The sequence below is a fragment of the Elgaria multicarinata genome, chromosome 4 (genome assembly GCF_023053635.1).
Source record: "Elgaria multicarinata webbii isolate HBS135686 ecotype San Diego chromosome 4, rElgMul1.1.pri, whole genome shotgun sequence".
Classification (NCBI taxonomy): domain Eukaryota; kingdom Metazoa; phylum Chordata; class Lepidosauria; order Squamata; family Anguidae; genus Elgaria; species Elgaria multicarinata.
The window spans coordinates 40,312,784-40,331,987 of NC_086174.1; the positions used below are offsets into that span (position 1 = coordinate 40,312,784).

Here is a 19,204-nt window from a genome sequence, read left to right on the forward strand (position 1 = left end):
TCAAAATGGAGTACAATAGAATGGATCCAAATTAAGGCCCTGAGTTTTGTTTTCTCATTCTATAGGCCAGAAAATTTGCTGATGCTAATGGCAGCAATTGTATCATTTCTTATCTCTGCAAGAGAGAAAGGGAAAGAGGCAAATATTAATCAATAAATGAGCTGGGACTTTCAAAGCTCTCACTTTAGTTATGGCAAGGCTGTGTAGGAATCACAGGCCACTAATTTTAGCTCAACAATTTGCCCAGCTATTTAGAGCTACACATTTGAAAGGTTCAATGGCTATAAATCTTGATTGATCAGCAAACTGGCTTGCAGCAACATAACAAACGCGAGCTGCGAGCAAGAGAAACATCGACGTTACATTCAAAACTTAAAAATTCGTATGACCTACATTTTTCCTTTTACAATATAACTGCACAGTGCCAACGACAGCATTAAGAAAGACTAATGATTCTCATGCAAAATCTCCTCCCACTTTGAAAACGCTGTGGGACATCTCAAAAGCATCCACAAACTTAACCACATCCGCACAAAATACGTCCGATAAATTTAGTCTTTCCTTGAGTTCTGTAATTTCTTTTTACTAAAAAACTGATGACATGCAAGTTCCATCAATTCAAGCCCACCAAACAGTTTTTGTTGGACAACAAAAATGACAAGCACAGTTACGAAATACCACCGTACAAAGCTGTACAAGAATAGGAGCACAAACATAGCCAGTGTGAAAAATGTCCAGTACAAGAATGAAATACACTTGACAACCATGACCCTGAGCTCAGATTTACAGGGTGGAATTTTGCTTCTCCCTGTAGCATCGAAGTATTTTTTGCCCTCATAGAATAAACGGAGCCTTTCTTCCTTTTCTTCCCATCGCTTCTGACACCAGAGTTGCAGCTCTTCCCGAGAGGCAGGAAGTGCCTGCACTGGATATCTGCGGACGTGCAAATGAATTTCCTTTGGTAAGTTTCCATATAGAAGATGCTTCTCAGTTTGAGGAATGTTTTGAGGATATGCCACTGTTATGTCATGGATAGCATCAAGGTTATTACCTAGAGAGAGAGAAAACAACAGAGAGGATTATGAATCTAGCCACTCTTAGTCAATAGAATGTCAATTCATGGAATTTGGTCTTGAGCAGATACTGTAAATAACAAGTTACTGTCGCATAAAAATCATGAGATCCATTAGAAAATGTCATTCTTCTATTGAATGAGTCCAGGAAAATAGACCACAGAGTTTTAAAGATTATGTTTGTTATTTGTTTTTTCATCCTCAATAAAATTGCTTTTGAAAATTCCATCTATTTAATTTCAGAATTCCAACCGATGTTCTACACGTTAAATCGGCCCTTAACGTATCTTGCCCACCAGCCGTCTCCAACGCTCTTTGCCAAAGAATGGCTTTCAATCTATCAGAGCAATGTCTCCGTGGTTGCTTCGAAAAAGCTTGACAATATGCCCCTCACCAAAATACAAAAGACACAACAACGAGTGTCCATTGGGGGTTTGCAATTTGCTGCTACACCTCACACATTTCCTATACGGAGCTCTGAGGGCCATAAACCCTCATAGGCGCTTGTGAGATTGCGAACAAAAAATAAACAATTTTTTTTTTAAAAAAAAAACCTTGATAGAATGAAAACTAGAAAGAAGGTGTAAGGATAAAGAGAGAATAAAAATGTCGAACTCCATAAACCACAAGTGAATCTATGGGAAGATTCCCTGACAAGGCTGCCACTATGGCAGTCGAAAGAGGACTGAGCGATTGGGCAGGAACTGTTAGGACATGCGCAGATGATGGTGAGGGAGGGATTCCCAACTAAAAAATCAATTAGCTATACAAGTTTCCCGAAATGAGGCATCTGCATGGCCCATTTGTATGATGCACAGGGGTATATCTACACCAGGGGAGGATCTCATGATATGCTGATCGTGAGTTTCTCCCCCTGGGTTCACACGCAGCGCGTGATGTCCAGGGAGGAAGCAGGACATCACGCCCGCCTTTTTGTTAAATTCAGGTGCTGGAGCGCACCTGTGCTCCAGCGAAAAAGTAAGTATTGGGTGTGTTTTTTTTAAAAAAAGCCCCGACCCCGATCCCCCCACCCTCCGATGGCCCTGGACTCTCCCGAGCCCAGCTCCTTCCCTCTGATGACCCCCGCTACTCATGGGGAAGAGGGAAGAAGCTGGGATGGGTGGCCACACCACCCGTGGTCCTCGGGATTGTCCCGGGACCGTGGGAAAAACCACACACACACAAAAGTGTACGGCAATATCCCGGGGAAATGGAGGGATCATCCCTCCCTGCTCCCGGGATCTCCTGTGTGTCATGTGGACGCACAGGGACAATCCCCAGGACATTGCCTGATGTAGACATGCCCACAGAGACCACGGGGAATATTCCCAAATGTCAGAAGGGAAGTTGAGGGTGAGAGAATAATGGCTTGCCTTATGTATTATATTGTATTTAATGTTGTTCCCCGCCTCGATCCAGAGGGAGGGGCAGGTATGAAATAAATATATCATCATCATCGCCTATGGCCACTTAGTTAGTTTGAAGCTAGGTTGATATTTGACCCAAGGACTTACAAGTTCATAAGAGCAGACCTGTTAGATCAGACCAAAGGTCAATTAGGCATACATATTCAGAAGCATGGCTGCCTCTGAATCAGGAAGTTCCAAAGAACTATTATGAGTTCTCTTCTCTTTGCTGGAAATTTTTATGATGCAAATTGTTATTTCATGATATTGTACTTTTGGGGAGCAATCCTATGTCCCCTAGACAGCATCTGGGCAAGATAGGAAATTTCAGTTTCTCAGGTCTGAGCTCAGAAACAGGACTTGGAGGTAGGAGCCAGGGAACCACGCTCCCCTCCTCCTCATCAGTGCAGAGAGGCCTGGGCCAGCTACCTCTCCACACCTGGAAAACAGAGTGCAGAGAAAGAGAAGAGTGGGTCATTCTTTATCATGCCCTACTCTTTAGTTGTTTCCCCAATCCGCCCCCAAATTCCTCAAACTTTATCCATAAGAAAGGTGATGCAAACTTCTGATCACTTTGGTTGTTGGTTTCTGCAATTCCCCCATCTTTTTGATTAGTCCAGGAAGAGATGGAGCTCAGTGCAAACCTTGTTTACAGTTTTGGGACAAAGAGCTTGTGGGGGGGGGGGCTTGCTTCTTAAATCTCTGGCAATTTAGCACAAAAGCAAATATAAACAAACAATTATTTTTTTAAAAAAGCTAGATTTTTTTTTGATGGTGAGTTTTCATACCTACTTGAGAACATAGAAAGGTCATGCTCAAATCATGCATGTAGTGGTTAACATGAGAAGCAGCCCATAGTATTACTTTATGCACAAACACCAGCGTTAACATGTTGTACTACTTTCTTGTCCAGTGACCTAGCATTCTTTTGAGATTTCATGACGTCATTTATTTATTTTTCGGAGATTTCCAGAAGTCATTTTATCTAAGCCAATGTAGGTACTGAATTAACTGAACATGACATTTACACTAAGCTGTGCCAATACATTAATTTACTTTGTATTTCTGGATTGTGGCTTGGGTAACAAGCCCCACCGACATGTCGTGCCGAGTCTGGACGACAAAGCAAACCGCGCTGCGTGGGTAATTATGCAAATCAGAGCCACAGTGGCAAGGGGAGAAACCACTTCTGTGATCATCCGAATGCACCATGCAGCATGCTTGGTTCGAATAACCTGACAACCACACTGAATCATGGGTAATTATGCAAATCATGGGCTTCTTTTACCCAAGTGAACATCCAAAGCCAGTCATTATAAATGAGCTGAAGTGGCAGCAGCAGACATTATAAAGTCTTGTGTTACAATGAAAGCAGTTTTCAAAGCCTCTCTTAAACATCCTAAGATTAGGAAAGGGTCTTTGGGCTTTAAGAGAGGTAAGAATTCCCTGCAAATCTAGAGCGTGCAGTCAGATGGACTCTTGTCAACTACTTGCTAAGGAAATAGAAGCCAACCCTCACGGCCATTACCATAAAACAATTGCAGAATTGAGATTTTACCCTACAGTTGAAGCTCTCAGAGTGATATACATAATAAAAATAAACACAGTAAAAACAATGGTATGACTTTTAAAACACCTCCCCCCCAAAAAAGGGGGGAATTAAAAGTAGCAGTAACGACAACATTTTAAAAGCAGAATATAAATATCAGCATGGAGAAGGGCTTTTTTAAATGCAGCTTTAAATATATCATGACAAATAAAAGCCAGCTAAAAAGATCTCATGAACTTGTCCTCAATATATTTCTTTGAGGCTGTATTGCTCTGCAAATTTACCTCAGAGTAAACCTGATAGAACATTTCTGAGTAAATGCGTGTTGCATTCCATTGCCAAAGTCAATCTATTACAAAGCCATAATCTTCCATGCCCATATATTTGATTTCCACAAGTATTTATTTACTTGATCTTCCTGTTGTTAAAAGCTTCCTACACCCCCACCCCCCATCCCTGCTACCTTGTGGTATAAACATAGAAAAACATTTATTTTCTAATATCGAAAAGGATTACAGGCTTCTAAAAATAGCCATTATCTAGGTCATGCATATTTCTCAACAACACAAAATAGCAACTTAGGAGGATTTTTTAAAAAAAACAAAAATGCTGGTAGTCTTGATATTCAGAGATGGCACACACACGCCAGCTGATTTATTTAATCATTGTTGAAGGGAGCATGCCCTTTCCTATTGAAGTACTAAGCAACTGGAATCACCATACATAACTTATAGATTCTAAATATTCTCTGCCAAGTCTTTCCATTGCAACTATTAAGATGAGAAGGGCTAAACTATCATTGCTGAACTGTTTTATTTTAATTTTAAATGCATTAGATGAAGTAAATCACAGAAATTAGAATGCTCTGTAAGGGAGACTGAAGGTCATTTTGATTTAAAAGTATCCAGGGTTGGTTCTTCCACAACTCCTCAACAAGGCACTTAACCTACAGTATAGCGTCTCTTGACTTTGGTTTACCTTTTGTGGTTTTTCTTTCTTTCTAATGTAGCCTCCTTAAGTCAGTTTCTTCCACTGAGTGTTTCCTTTGTTGATGTCTGACTTGTGCCAGATTTTTCTATTGTCTGAAAGGCTGACGTGTTTGTCTTATATAAATGTCAAAAAGGCACTGTTGGCAGATTGATGAGATATACTATGTTGAAGGATGAGGAGATGAATTAGCTGCACAGGTCTTCTAATAGTGTTACCTGAAAATAATTGAGGATAGAGTAGGCATCTGAGTTGTTGCAGGGCCTGGTTCCTGCTTTGTCGTAGGTACGGCTATGTTGCTTCTGGTTAGGGTGACCATATGGAAAGGAGGACAGGGCTCCTGTATCTTTAACAGTTGTATTGAAAGGGGAATTTCAGCAGGTGTCATTTGTAGGCATGCAGCACCTGGTGAAATTCCCTCTTCACCAGAACAGTTAAAGCTGCAGGAGCCCTGCCCTCCTGACAAGATATAAATGACACCTGCTGAAATTCCCTTTTCTATACAAAAAGATACAGGAGCCCTGCCCCCCTTTCCATATGGTCACCCTAGAGGACAGGCCTACCACCCAAGGCCCATTAGATATCACTACTGAAGAAATGCAGGTTGACACGATCGCGCCCAAGCGTCCTCTCCCTCTGAGCAGAGCCCGGTCAGCTCCTTGGTATACACCTGAGCTGAGGGCGATGAAGCAAGTGGGGAGACGGCTAGAACGCAGGTGGAGGAAAACTCGTGCTGGGTCTGATCGAACACGGGCTAGAGCTCACTATCGAGCCTACTCTGTGGCGGTGAGGGTGGCAAAGAGGCAGTTCTTTTCCACCAGCATTGCGTCTTCTCAGTGTCGTCCAGCGGAGCTTTTCCGAGTGGTTCGCGGCCTGTTACACTCTGGGCCAGGGCGAGAGATGGTGGAACCCTCGGTAGCACGCTGTGACGAGTTTGCACGGCACTTTGAAGATAAAGTCGCTCAGATTCGTCATGAATTGGACACCACACTTAATTCAGCACCACTAGTAGAGGCGTTCAGAGCGCCGTCTGGTTCAGTTTTATTGGATGAGTTTCAGTTATTGAGGCCCGAGGATGTGGACAAGGTGCTTGGCCAAGTCCGGTCGACCACCTGTGTGCTTGACCCTTGCCCCTCGTGGCTCATTACATCAAATAAGGAGGGGATCGCCGGCTGGGTCCAGGAGGTTGTAAATGCCTCCTTGAGAGAGGGAGTGGTGCCGGCCTCTTTAAAAGAGGCGGCAATTAGACCACTCCTGAAGAAGCCTAATCTGGACCCGGAAGATGTTAACAACTACAGGCCGGTGGCTAATATCCCTTTCCTGGGCAAGGTGCTTGAGCGGGTGGTTGCAGGACAACTCCAGGCACTCTTGAATGAAACGGATTATCTAGATCCATTTCAATCGGGTTTCAGGCCTGGTTTTGGAACGGAAACTGCCTTGGTCGCCCTGTGGGATGACCTCTGTCGGGAGAGAGACAGGGGGAGTGCGACCCTGTTGGTTCTCCTAGACCTCTCAGCGGCCTTCGATACCATCGACCATGGTATCCTTCTGGATAGGTTGTCTGAGCTGGGAGTTGGAGGTACTGCGTTGCAGTGGTTCCGCTCCTACTTGGATGGCCGATTCCAGAAGGTGGTGCTGGGGGATTATTGCTCTGTGCCGTGGCACCTAAGCCACGGGGTTCCACAGGGCTCTATCTTATCCCCCATGCAGTTTAACATATACATGAAGCCGCTGGGGGAGGTTATCCGGAGATGTGGACTGAGGTGTCATCAATATGCGGATGATACCCAGCTCTACATTTCCTTTTCATCAAACCCAGGTGAGGCAGTGGCTGTTCTGAACCAGTGCCTGGGCACGGTAATGGACTGGATGAGGGCTAATAAACTGAAACTCAATCCAGACAAGACGGAGGTACTGTTAGCGGGTGGTTCTTCTGTCCGGCGAGGTGATGTTTGCCCTGTCCTGGACAGGGTTGCACTCCCCCTAAAGGATCGGGTCCGTAGTTTGGGGGTGCTCTTGGATCCAGAACTGTCACTTGAGGCACAGGTGAACTCAGTGGCAAAGAGCACCTTTTATCAGCTCAGGCTGATATACCAGCTGCGCCCTTATCTGGACAGAGATAGCTTAGCTACAGTTATCCATGCTCTGATAACCTCTCGTTTGGATTACTGCAATGCGTTATACGTGGGGCTGCCTTTGAAAACGGTCCGGAAACTTCAACTGGTGCAAAACAGGGCAGCAAGGTTATTAACAGGGACTGGCCGGCGAGATCACATTACGCCAGTCCTTTTACAACTTCATTGGCTGCCAGTCCAGGTCCGGGCCCAATTCAAAGTGCTGGTATTGACATTTAAAGCCCTAAACGGTTTGGGGCCAGGTTATCTGAAGGAACGCCTCCTCCCATATGTACCTACCCGGACCTTAAGATCATCTACAGGGGCCCTTCTCCGTGAGCCCCTGCCAAAGGAGGTGAGGCAGGTGGCTACTAGGAGGAGGGCTTTCTCCGCTGTGGCACCCCGCTTGTGGAACGAGCTCCCCAGAGAGGTCCACCTGGCGCCTACACTGTACTGCTTTCGTCACCAGCTGAAGACCTTTTTATTCACTCAGTATTTTAACACTTAATTTTAACTTAAATTTAAATTTTACTGTTTTAACTCTGTATTTTAATCTTATATCAACTTTGCTGTGTGGTTTTATCCTGGTTGCGCTTTTTATATTGTATTTCATAATTGTGTTTTAACCTGTTGGGTGTTTTACTGTGGTTTTAATTTTTGTGAACCGCCCAGAGAGCTTCGGCTATTGGGCGGTATAAAAATGTAATAAATAAATAAATAATAAATAAATAAATAAATAAGTTTTAGTTACAGTTGACAATAAGAGGTTTTCTATTGTTTTCTGGCCCCTTCTACTCATCTAGACAAGTTAATGTTTCACTTCAGTGGTTATTGAAGGTGTGTGTGTGTGTGTGTGTGTGTGTGTGTGTGTGTATTTAAAGCCTGATATAAATCCTTGAGATGTGAATTCCTGTCCAATGGAGTGGAACAAGTGTGGTTGTGAACCGCCCAGACAGCTTCAGCCACTGGGTGGTATAGAAATGTAATAAACAAATAAATATTGTAGGTTTCCAACTAAAACCTCTATTTATTTCTCCTCAGTGACTATAAACACCTGGAATTCTAGAGCGAGGTACTTGGTAAACTAAGCCAATAAATTCAAAAGGAAAATAGCATTATCAACTGCTCATGGAGGAATTCAAGGGTGATGTGACTCTCACCTTAGAAACTAATTCCTTTCAGCACAATTCGATACATGCTTACTCAGGAATCTTACTGTTCACAGGAGCTTGCTTGCCAGTACACATGCTTCATTACAACAGTTAAGGCGTCAACAGCCCTGCCCAGACTGAGGGAGAGGCAGGTAAATAATAATAATAATAATAATAATAATAATAATAATAATAATAATAATACAAAAGAGGGCAGAGCTCCTGCAGCATTAATGGTTGTGATGAAGAGAGAATTTCACTAGGTGCTGCATGCATACTAATGACACCTGCTGAAATTCCCTTTCCTATACAACTATTAAAGATACAGGAGCCCTGTCCTCCTTTCCATATGGTCACCCTACCTATGCCAACTTACCAAGGAGCAAGCCCTAGTGAATGCAATGGGACTTGCGAATCTGGGTAGATGTGTACAGGATTGAACTGTTAATGCACTAAGAGGAACTCTCGTATCTAGGGATAGTAGTGCTCTTCCAATTATAGTTAACAGAGCACCTCAGAAAACAAAAGCATCAGTATCCTACTGCTGACAGACTAATTTGAACTCATGCATAATGATTCCTAATAAAGATGAAGCAGTAAAAAGTGCAATAGCTCCAGCTACTTAGAAGTTACTAAGCAGAAAAATGTCCAGAAAACATTATTGTCTGGCTCCTTTCTATTAATACTTCTTTAGAACTATTTGTGTTCTGCTTAAAGTTGCTCATATTTCAGAATCTACTGACGTGACGTCTTTCTCTCAGTAATTACAATACAAACTTAATTGCTTTTAGACATTATGTTTCAGGCCAGAAAGAGGCAACTCCAAGAATCATGAAGGCTGTGACCAAAGGAACAGTTTCCCTAATAAATCATACTCTTCACTTAAATACATTTTCAAGAGCAAATGGAAAGTAACTTTTTATCTCATATATTGTATTAAATCCGTTTAATTTCCCTTTTAATAATTGTGTCTTACTTGGATTTACACAAATTTAACCGTGTTAGTTACATTTTCAGCATAATATCTAAGGTAATGATTCATACTCAGTGGATTATATGATAAAAATAAATAAATAGATGTAGCTTTCCCTGCACAGATTTTGGGAAGCAGAGACTTGCGGTGGTCATAATTACATTGCTACCTGCTTACTGGGGTTTAAGTGTACAGCTGAGGCCTTTAAAATGGGTCACAAAGTTGGCTATTCCCCATTGCATTGTGAACGGACAGTTCATCCATGTGATTCTACTATATATAATGCCATACTGATGAGAGCCCTAGATAAAGTAATTTATTATAATTTCCCGACACTAGCAAATTAGCCCAACAAAAGAGTTGCACTCAAGCAACATGGATCAGAAAAATCAAAGGTCAATAATTAAGTGAAAAGGCAAGCTTACTGTAGAAAATTATACTACAATGCCCAACCTGGTTTGAACTATATCCAACTCTTAATTGGGAGAAATTCAACTGTAACCCAATTATATGACGGCTCTTTTGCCATCTAAGCTCTGAATTCAAAAGCAAACATATCTGAAATGGTTCCATTACATGTCGTTCAGAGTTCCCTTTGCAGCTCAATGCATCTGTAAATATGTCGGACCTTTTACTATAATTTTCTGTAATACATCTGCCATTCCTAGTCCGGTCAAGGAAGCTCGTAGTCTTGGCTTTATATTTGACTCCTCGCTCTCCTTTACTCCTCACATCGAGGCAGTAGTTAAATCCTGTCGTTTCTTCCTGTATAATATTGCCAGGATTCGACCATTTTTGTCTGTCTCTTCTGCTAAGACTCTCGTTCACGCACTGGTTATCTCTCGGTTGGACTACTGCAACCTTCTTCTCTCTGGCCTTCCTTCGTCTCACATCAGTTCGCTGGTCTCTGTCCACCACTCTGCCGCTAAGATCATCTTCTTGGCCCGCCGCTCTGACCATGTCACTCCACTTCTGAAATCTCTTCATTGGCTTCCAATTCACTCCAGAATCCAATATAAACTTCTCCTGCTGACCTTCAAAGCTCTTCACGGTCTAGCTCCTGCCTATCTCTCCTCTCTCCTCTCACACTATCGCCCCGCTCGTGCTCTCCGCTCCTCTGATGCCATGCTTCTCGCCTGCCCAAGGACCTCCACTTCCCTTACTCGGCTCCGTCCTTTTTCTTCTGCTGCCCCTTATGCCTGGAACGCTCTTCCAGAACACTTGAGAACTACAAACTCAATCACTGCTTTTAAAACTCAGCTAAAAACTTTTCTTTCCCCTTTAGCCTTCAAATATTGAGTTTGTTCTGACTCTATACTGTTAGCTTCACCCTACCCGGTGCCTGTTTACACTTCCCTGTGCCTGTTTGCATTCTCCTTCCCTCTTTATTGTTTACTACAACTTATTAGATTGTAAGCCTATGCGGCAGGGTCTTGCTATTTACTGTGTTATCTGTACAGCACCATGTACATTGATGGTGCTATATAAATAAATAAATAATAATAATAATAATAATAATAATAATAATAATTAATCTTATATTCACTTAAATGGGAATAAGCCCCATTGAGTTCATTGGGGCTTATTCCCCAATGGGGCAAACTCAATGGGGCTTACCTCTGAGTGGATATGCATAGGATTGCAATCAGTGTATTGATTGTCGATTTTCACAGATTAACAGGGCCTTTAATTTAAACCATGTGGATATTATCAGCTTTTTAATTGAAGCTGCATATCCTATCTGCATTGTGAACAGACATCCATGTGTTTCTACTATATATAATGCCATACTAGGTTCAATTTCTGTCTTCAAGTTTGAATATCTTAGGATTTAATCAAATATTAGGACTTAGTGTTGGGTATCCTGCACGGCTTGGGACCTCGGTCCTTGAGGGAGTGCCTCTCCCTATATATGCCTGCCCGAGATTTGAAATCTGTTGGAGGAGCCTTTCTCTAACGCGAGACATACATTATGGTGGGACATGGGAGAGTGCTTTCTCTGTTGTGGCATCCCGGTTGTGGAATGCTCTCCCCTTGGAGGCCCATATGGCGTCGACACCGGCTTCATTTCAGTGTCAAGTTAAAACATGGATTTTTATCAAAGTCTTTGAGGCTAAATTCTCCATGGTTACACATGGTTTTAGTTTTAATAGTTTAGTTTTAATAATTTTTAATTGTCTTTATTGATTTAAAAAAATTTCTACTATTTTTAATTTGATTTAATACATTTTTAGCTATGTAAATTTTTTACTAATTATTTTCAGAATTACATTTTGCAATCATTCCAACTGGCCTTAATGATTCAATAGTATGAACATTATGGTTGTCAGAAAATTCAAGCTGTCCAATGTCATGGTGTGTCTTCCCTGGCAAGCTATGTTAATGAATCTGAATAGCTGCATGTTTATCTAAAGGTTTTGGGTGTCTCCCAGATCACGCAGATGAATAAGGCTGTGCTGTTCGCCTGTCATCTTGTCAGAACAAAATCTAACTGCCCATAAGATGATGTAACGAGTGCTAACTTTAGGGCAGGGGGAGAATCTTACATGTACTGTGGAATTTCATAGTATATTGAAAAAGTTTCGGGACCAATCCTATTTAGACAAAAAAAAAAGGCCAGCAGTTCCTGGGACGCCCCAGCCAGCCGGGTTTAGTTTGTAAAATCAACTTAGAACACTGTACCAAACGACATTTGTGATCTGTATTTTCAGCAAGAAAAAGCATGACTGGACAGCAGCAGACGTTCAACATGACCCAAATTACCTCCTAAGCTTTACTCAAATGACAAGAAATAAGCCTATACAAACCCTTCCCCAGAAATTTGTAAGCCTGGCACTGTGAAAATTTAAAACAACAACAACAACACATATGGCACCCCCAATCCTATGCATGTTTACTCAGATACCCCCACTACACTCAGTGGGCCTTATTACCAAGTAAAATATACATAGAATTACTCCACCACCCACCACCACCTTTTTAAAACTCATTTGTTGTGCTCTATCTCCATCTTCCCTTGGGATTGCATTTCTGTTGCAGAAATATTCTGTTTTCCCAGCACCGTGGCTCAGAAAATGCAATTGTTTCCTTCCCCTCTCCACACAACCATTGCTATTGTCATTGCTGAGTGAAATATGGTTGCATATGTGTCATGGGCATACTGAATGTGGTCTGTGATGCTATCAGCAAAAAGTAACACACCTTTTCCCCTTGCCTGTACAATTTCTTAATTGTCCGATTTAAAATCTTCAGCAATCCACATGCACCCTCCTGTATTGCAACCCCAGCAGCGTGCTCATCCAGAGCTATATTTTTCTTCAGTGCGGCACATGAAAGCCTCCTCCCCTGCTTGCTTGCTTATTTATTTATTTATTACATTTCTATACCGCCCAATAGCCGGAGCTCTCTATTGCTATTTCGTGAACCTTTGGGATGTTGTTTTTTTAAAAAAATCTTTAGAGGCTTTGTGTGCCTCATGGCCTGTGTTGGCGCTAGCTGTCCACGTTCTTTAAAAAGTGGGACGGGCAGCATGGCTATTCTACCTCCCTGGTTCAGGGCTTGCAAGATTATTGCATACAGGATAATATGCATTTGTGACACCCTTTTGCTGTGCAGAGACAGCCTCAGTCATTCACCCTGTCACTCGCTCACTCAACCTGTTTTCTTCTAAACCAGACATGCAAATAACCACTTGCCTGGAGCAGGTAAGCCTCCATGTGACCAAGCCCTGTATACTGTCTCCTCTGGAAAGTTTCTCAGTTTCAGTCAGAGAAAACTAAACAGCCTGTAGGCAGCCTCCCTAGCAAAACCCTGTTTCAGGCTCCACTCCAGAGGTGGTAATCTCTTTATTCCTCCTTTCTCAGAACCAAGAGATATAAGCAAGGCACTTTCTATTCAGAACAGGCTCCCTCCAATTCTGGTGTGTGTGTGGGGAAGGGTTGCCGGGGGGGGGGGGATGGAAGAGAATGGTCCTAGATGCTGTCTCAGGAACTGAGCTTCTTTTTAAACAGAATGTGCCAACTAAAAGGACCTTCTTTACCTCTCTCTCTCTCTCTCTCTCTCTGTGTGTGTGTGTGTGAGAGAGAGAGAGAGAGAGAAAGAGATGAGGGCATGGACCCCATTGCATTCACCCTGCCAGGCTAAAAAAAACCTGGTGACCGCTACATTTCTGGGTTTTGTCTCTTTTCCTGTGTCCTAGAGCCAGAAGGGCACAAAGAGGATGCCGGCAGGGTGGTCTGTAACTTTTGCTTTCCCTCGCCTCTTTCTAGTCTCCATTACGGCTATGGAAGTTGTCCATGGGCCCAGCTTAAATTATCCTTCCCCAGAAGTGAAGCTTTTAAGTTTAAATCTGCAAGGAAGAAAAGGGAGCAGCCCTCATCAATGCTGCACCAGAAAAACAGCTCAACATTAGTAACAGCCACCCATCACTCTTGCCCATCCTCTATGGTTTTTAATAGTTCAATAGAAGGAAATGGGGCTGGGTTCGCACTCCTCCCCAATGCAATAGCTCCTTGCCTGGAGTGCCTTTCTATATTCTGCAAATGGAGAGAAAAACTGATGTGGTGATTGCAAGATCCTCCCCCTGGGTTAACACGCAGCACGCGACATCCATTGAGGAAGCAAAAAAGACAGGAGCTGGAGCACACCTGCACTCCAGTAAAAAAGCAACCCCCCTCCCCCCCAACGGCCCTCTGCTCCTTCCCTATGATGACCCCTGCTACTCACAGAGAAGAAGGAAGAAGCCGGGATGTGCAGCCACACCACCCATGGTCCTTGCGATCATCCTGGGACCGCGGGGGGAAATGTGAAAAAAGTGTATGCCAATATCCCAGGGAACTGGAGGGATCATCCCTCCCTACTCCCAGGATCCCCTGTGTGTCATCTGTACGCACAGGGACATTCCCAGGACGATCCACAGAATGATGACTGGTCTAGACATGCCCTGATTCTCCCTTGATTATTTGCAGGGCAATACACTAAGCTCAAGTTTAGCTTCATACATGATACATACAGGGGAAAAAAATTGAATTCTCGTTAAACTTCCCTGAAGGTTCTCTAGCTCATCTCCTTCCAATGGCCTTCCCAGATGATGCCTTCCTCCACCAACATAATTATGCAATGGCTAGTTCAGCTCGCCAAGCCCAAATTATTCTCTTGAATGAACTGCTACTGGCTCTATACCTCCCTCGTATATAAATACACAGGTTATTAAATTGGTATTTGAAAGTGATACGGGTGTTAAAAGGTGCAATAAAACGCTGCTGAATGCGAACACATTGATCCTAAGACTTGCTGGGGCAGAAAACAAACGCTTGAGATTCACTAGTGTAAAACATAAATCAGGGTATGAAAGTGACAGTGCAAAGCTATTACTGCAGGCAGTTATGCTGAACAGCTTGTAAGTGCATCTAGCTGAGCCTCTGCCAATGCAATAATGCCAATGCAACCTGTATAGCATTGAGTTTTCTAGAACCACTTCTTTTTAAAAACAACAACAACAACAACACTGGGTGCGGGGATCCAATGGAACCTCAGATGACTGGCATTCTATACAGAATGCTTCAATGCGAGCTGGTTCACTAAGCAACTGCTCTCTCCTCATTTGAATGCTTTCTTTAGACTCACTTCTTTAGGAACAATCAAGGAGGCAAATACCAAGCTCTTAATTTCCTTTAAATAACACAGCAGAACATAAGGCATTACTTCACTGCACTTGTGTGCCAAACCACCAATTCCAAGACATTGGCAATAGAAGAGTCTATATATATATATATATATATATATATATATATATATATATATATATACCATGGTTATATGAAAAGCAGAACACTGGTTCAACAGACATGGGCCTATTTGAATTAGCAGCAAAAGCAACAGAATTTCATCAACACACTCCTAAAATGAATTAAGATCTAGGACTACCACCACCAGCATTGCCTTTAAGTATTTAATTAGGTAGTTAAAACATGTGATTCAAGAATAGAGATACAGCGATATGTTGAGGGTATTTTAAGTTATTGCTCCTCCATACTTAAAATCTGTTCCTTACACTACGCTATGCAACGCAGCATAAGGGAGGATCGGATGCAGGGCTACTAACGACGGTACAACGTATACTTCATGCCTTTCTGTTCCTGCAATGAGGGGCTTGGGGAAAGCAGCGCCACATGGTGCCCGGGTGGGGGTGGGGGCAGGGAGACCCATGAATGCCAACTGCACCTTTTCCTGGGAAACAAAGGCTTAGCCATATAATTCATACTGTGGCAACTCTTCTAGGTTGGATTACTCAAATATGCTCAGAGGCTGCTTTTGAAGAGCATCCAGAAACTTCCATTGTTCATCAGCAATATAATGCCTTGATTTCTGAAATAGGGCTCGCATAGCACATATTCTTAAGGAGCTGTGTTAATGACCAAATTGTTTCTGGGCTCAATTCAAACTGATGCTGTTACCTTTTACAGTTCTAAGGCTCAGGTCCAGAGCAGTACCTCTTCGTATATATTCCCCTCAATTCTTTGAGATAGTTAGAGGACAGCCTGTTTATCATCCCTACCACTGCAGATAAGGATGTCTTCTGTACAGAAACAATCTGCTTCTAGAACTCCCCACCCAAGAAGAACATAAGAAGAGCCATGTTGGATCAGACCAAGGGTCTATCTAGTCTGTTCACAAAGTGGCCAACCAGCTGTCCCCAGGAAAACCACAAGCAGGACATGAGTGCAAGAGCACCTTCCCACCCAAGTTCCCCAGCAACTGGTGCACACAGGCACACTGCCTCCATTACTGGAGGCAGCACATAGCCATCTGGACTAGTAGCCATTGATAGCCTTCTCCTCCAGGAATTTATCCAACCCTCTTTGAAAGCCATCCAAATTGGTGGCTACCACCACATCTTCTGGTAGTGAATTCCAGAGTTTAACTATGCACAGTGTGAAGAAGTACTTCCTTTTATTTTTCCTGAATCTCCCATCAATCAGCTTCATGGGATGACCCCATTGGGTTCTAGTATTATGGGAGAGGGAGAAAAATATCTTCCTATCCACATTCTCCACACCTGCATAATTTTGTACACCTCCCCATATTTGTCTTTTTTTCTTAAGCTAAACAATCCTAGTTGATTTTACCTTTCCTCATAGGGGTGATGCTCCAGCCCTTGATAATTTTAGTTGCCCTTTTCTGCACTTCTTCCAGCTCCACAAATATCATTTTTTAGACAGGGTGACCAGAACTGTACACAGAGGCCTAATCTACACCAAGCAGGATATAGCACTATGAAAGCAGTATATGGTATGTGTCAATGGGCCTCAACAGTTTTCAGTGCGCTTCAATACTACTATAGAGCAGTAGTGTGGCTCCTGCCTTTTATATACTGCTTTCATTGTACAATGTCCTGCTGGTGTAGATTAGGCCAGTATTCCAAGTATGGTCACACCATAAAGGCAGTATGATACTGGCAGTTTTATTCTCAATTCCTTTGCTAATTATGCCTAACATGGAGTTTGCCTTTTTAACAGCAGCAGCACACTGGGTTGACTAGCTAGTCCTTTCTTGACATTCACAAAGACTCTCAAGCCAGTTCAATTTACAAGAGCATCTGGAAAGAATTGGCAATTATAGCTGCAGCTCAGTTTGCTATCTCTAATGCTGTATTTAATGTTTTCTATTTCAATGTTTATTGTATTTGTATTTTTGTTAACTGTTTTGATAATACACATTATTATTATTATTACTATTATTACTTTTATTATATTTAAGTTTATCATATGAAACAGGAAGCTGGACATGCTTTACATACATAATTATAATCTATTATATATCATGTTATATTGTTGTTTGCTGGTTTACACAGAAATCTAAGGTTGTCTTTAAGCTTCGACTATTGGGCGGTATAGAAATGCAATAAATAAATAAATAAATTCTAACTAAGATACACAAATAAAGGCAAATATTCAAAAGAAAATTACTTAGGTACTAGATCCAGTTGCTATTACTATAATATAAAATGCATCTGAGTTCACATTTTTCTGGATTTCTTTCATATATTGCACTTCACCAGGTGTTTTAGATTAAACCTCCCACAATTTCTGACCACTAACCATGTTGGCTGGAGCTGATGGGAATTGTAGTCCAAAACATCTGGACAGCACCAGGTTGCCCACCCCTGCACTACACCATTTTTTTAACATTTGTCTCAGAGGATCAACAGGTATCTCAGGTGAATCTCAGGAATCGTACATTAGTAAGACTCTAAAACCAACTATAATATTTCTCCTTTACATTCATAGGACTTGATGGAATGCCTCTCCTGATATGAACCTACTCGTACACTATGCTCAGCATCTAAGGTCCTCTTCCAGGTGCCTACTCCAAGAGAGGCTCGGAAGATGGCAACAAGGGAGAGGGCCTTTCCTGTGGTGGCCCCACAATTTTGGGATAATCTCCCTGATGAGGCCTGCCTAGGGCCAACGTTGCTATCTTTTTGGTGCCAGGTCAAGACTTTTCACTTTTCCCCGGGCATTTAATAATATGTGATTAGCCTAACCAATTCCAGATCTGTTTTTAGGTTCAGCAGACAGCTTATAGTTTATAGTTCTTCTGGTGTATACTGCATGGTTTTATGGTTGTAAATTTTGCATATCGTTTTTAATTGTTTTAATCTTTTTGTAAACCACCCAGACAGCTTTGGCTATTGGGGTGGTATAGAAATGCAAATAAAATAAATAAAATAAAATTGTAATGCAAATGTGCAAATACGCAATCCAGTCTTTCCAACAAAGGAGGCGGACAGGGTACAAGGCAGATACAGTCCTTACAGCGGGAAGAACAATCCCCTAGACTTGTGAATTCCACTAATACCTGCAAGAAATCAAAACTACAGCTGTGGAAGTGGAACGTCAGTTGATTAGAGGTTAAGCATTCCTTTAAAAAAAGGCTGTTATGCAGCAGGGAAAAATCTATTAATGTAAGTGAGACTGAAGTAAACCCCAGCAAATAAAGCAATAGGAAGTAATGCTCAATATTTTACATCAGTGAACATTAGGCCCTTGCTAATGCTCAAAAGAAAAAAGTGAGTATAGCTCACTTCTGAAGGTTAATACTTCAGATTCTCCCTTAGTATTTTTACGGTTCATATAACAGTGGCATTTATATTATAACAGGTAATTCATTCATACGACAGCCTGCAATACAGATTAATCAGGGTTCTTGACAAATGAAATTAATTTTTGCAAAGTTAAAAAAGCAATTAAACTTCTCATGACATTTTCCCCCTTCGCCACTGACCTATTTTTGGAGCTAAATAATGTACTTATGCCTGAAGGGAATGCATTTCAGCCTGAGGAATGGAAAACTGCCATGAGCCAAAATTTATTCACAGAAAAGCATGAGGCATTTAAGGTTGTCATCCATGCACAAGAAGGGGGAAAGTGTGCAAGATGGAGGTATGATATTGAAGGCTTCACCATAACAACCTGAAAATTAACTTTTCCCCTTGCTCTTAATCCTGTCATCTTTCAGACTAGCGTGAGCTACAGCCGATACTTACTGGGGCAGCAAATGAATTTCTTACATGATTTTAATGGAGGATGTTCAGGAATTAGTTACCTTGGCAATTATTTACACTTACACACACACACACAGATACGCTGCAAAAAAAGTTTAAGTCGATTAACAGCCAATTCATATTACTACTTCTGTGGGGGTTTAACTTCAATTATTATTATTATTATTATTATTATTATTTATTTATTTATTTATTTAGATAGCACCATCAATGTACATGGTGCTGTTCAAAATGCACTTTTATTGTTGTTGCTTGGCAGTATGTAATAAATAAATTGATGATAATGATGATGTATTGGCTGGTGCTTGTGGTGATGAGATCATCGAAGAAGTCCACCTTAAGTTGAGTTGTCTTCTGATGACAACGCTACAAATGATTATGATGTT

At 41.9% G+C, this 19,204-nt stretch overlaps 1 protein-coding gene across 1 annotated transcript in view; it reads right to left on the reverse strand.

Annotated features, from left to right (window-relative positions):
• Positions 1 to 217: 217 nt before the first annotated feature.
• The window catches only part of LOC134398325 (lysocardiolipin acyltransferase 1-like), a 98,726-nt gene continuing 79,739 nt past the window's right edge, over positions 218 to 19,204 (reverse strand). The window contains exon 6 of the mRNA XM_063125604.1: positions 218 to 1,051. Within this exon, the coding sequence (XP_062981674.1) occupies positions 552 to 1,051 (500 nt within the window). The 3' untranslated portion in view covers positions 218 to 551. The remainder of the gene's footprint in view (positions 1,052 to 19,204) is intronic.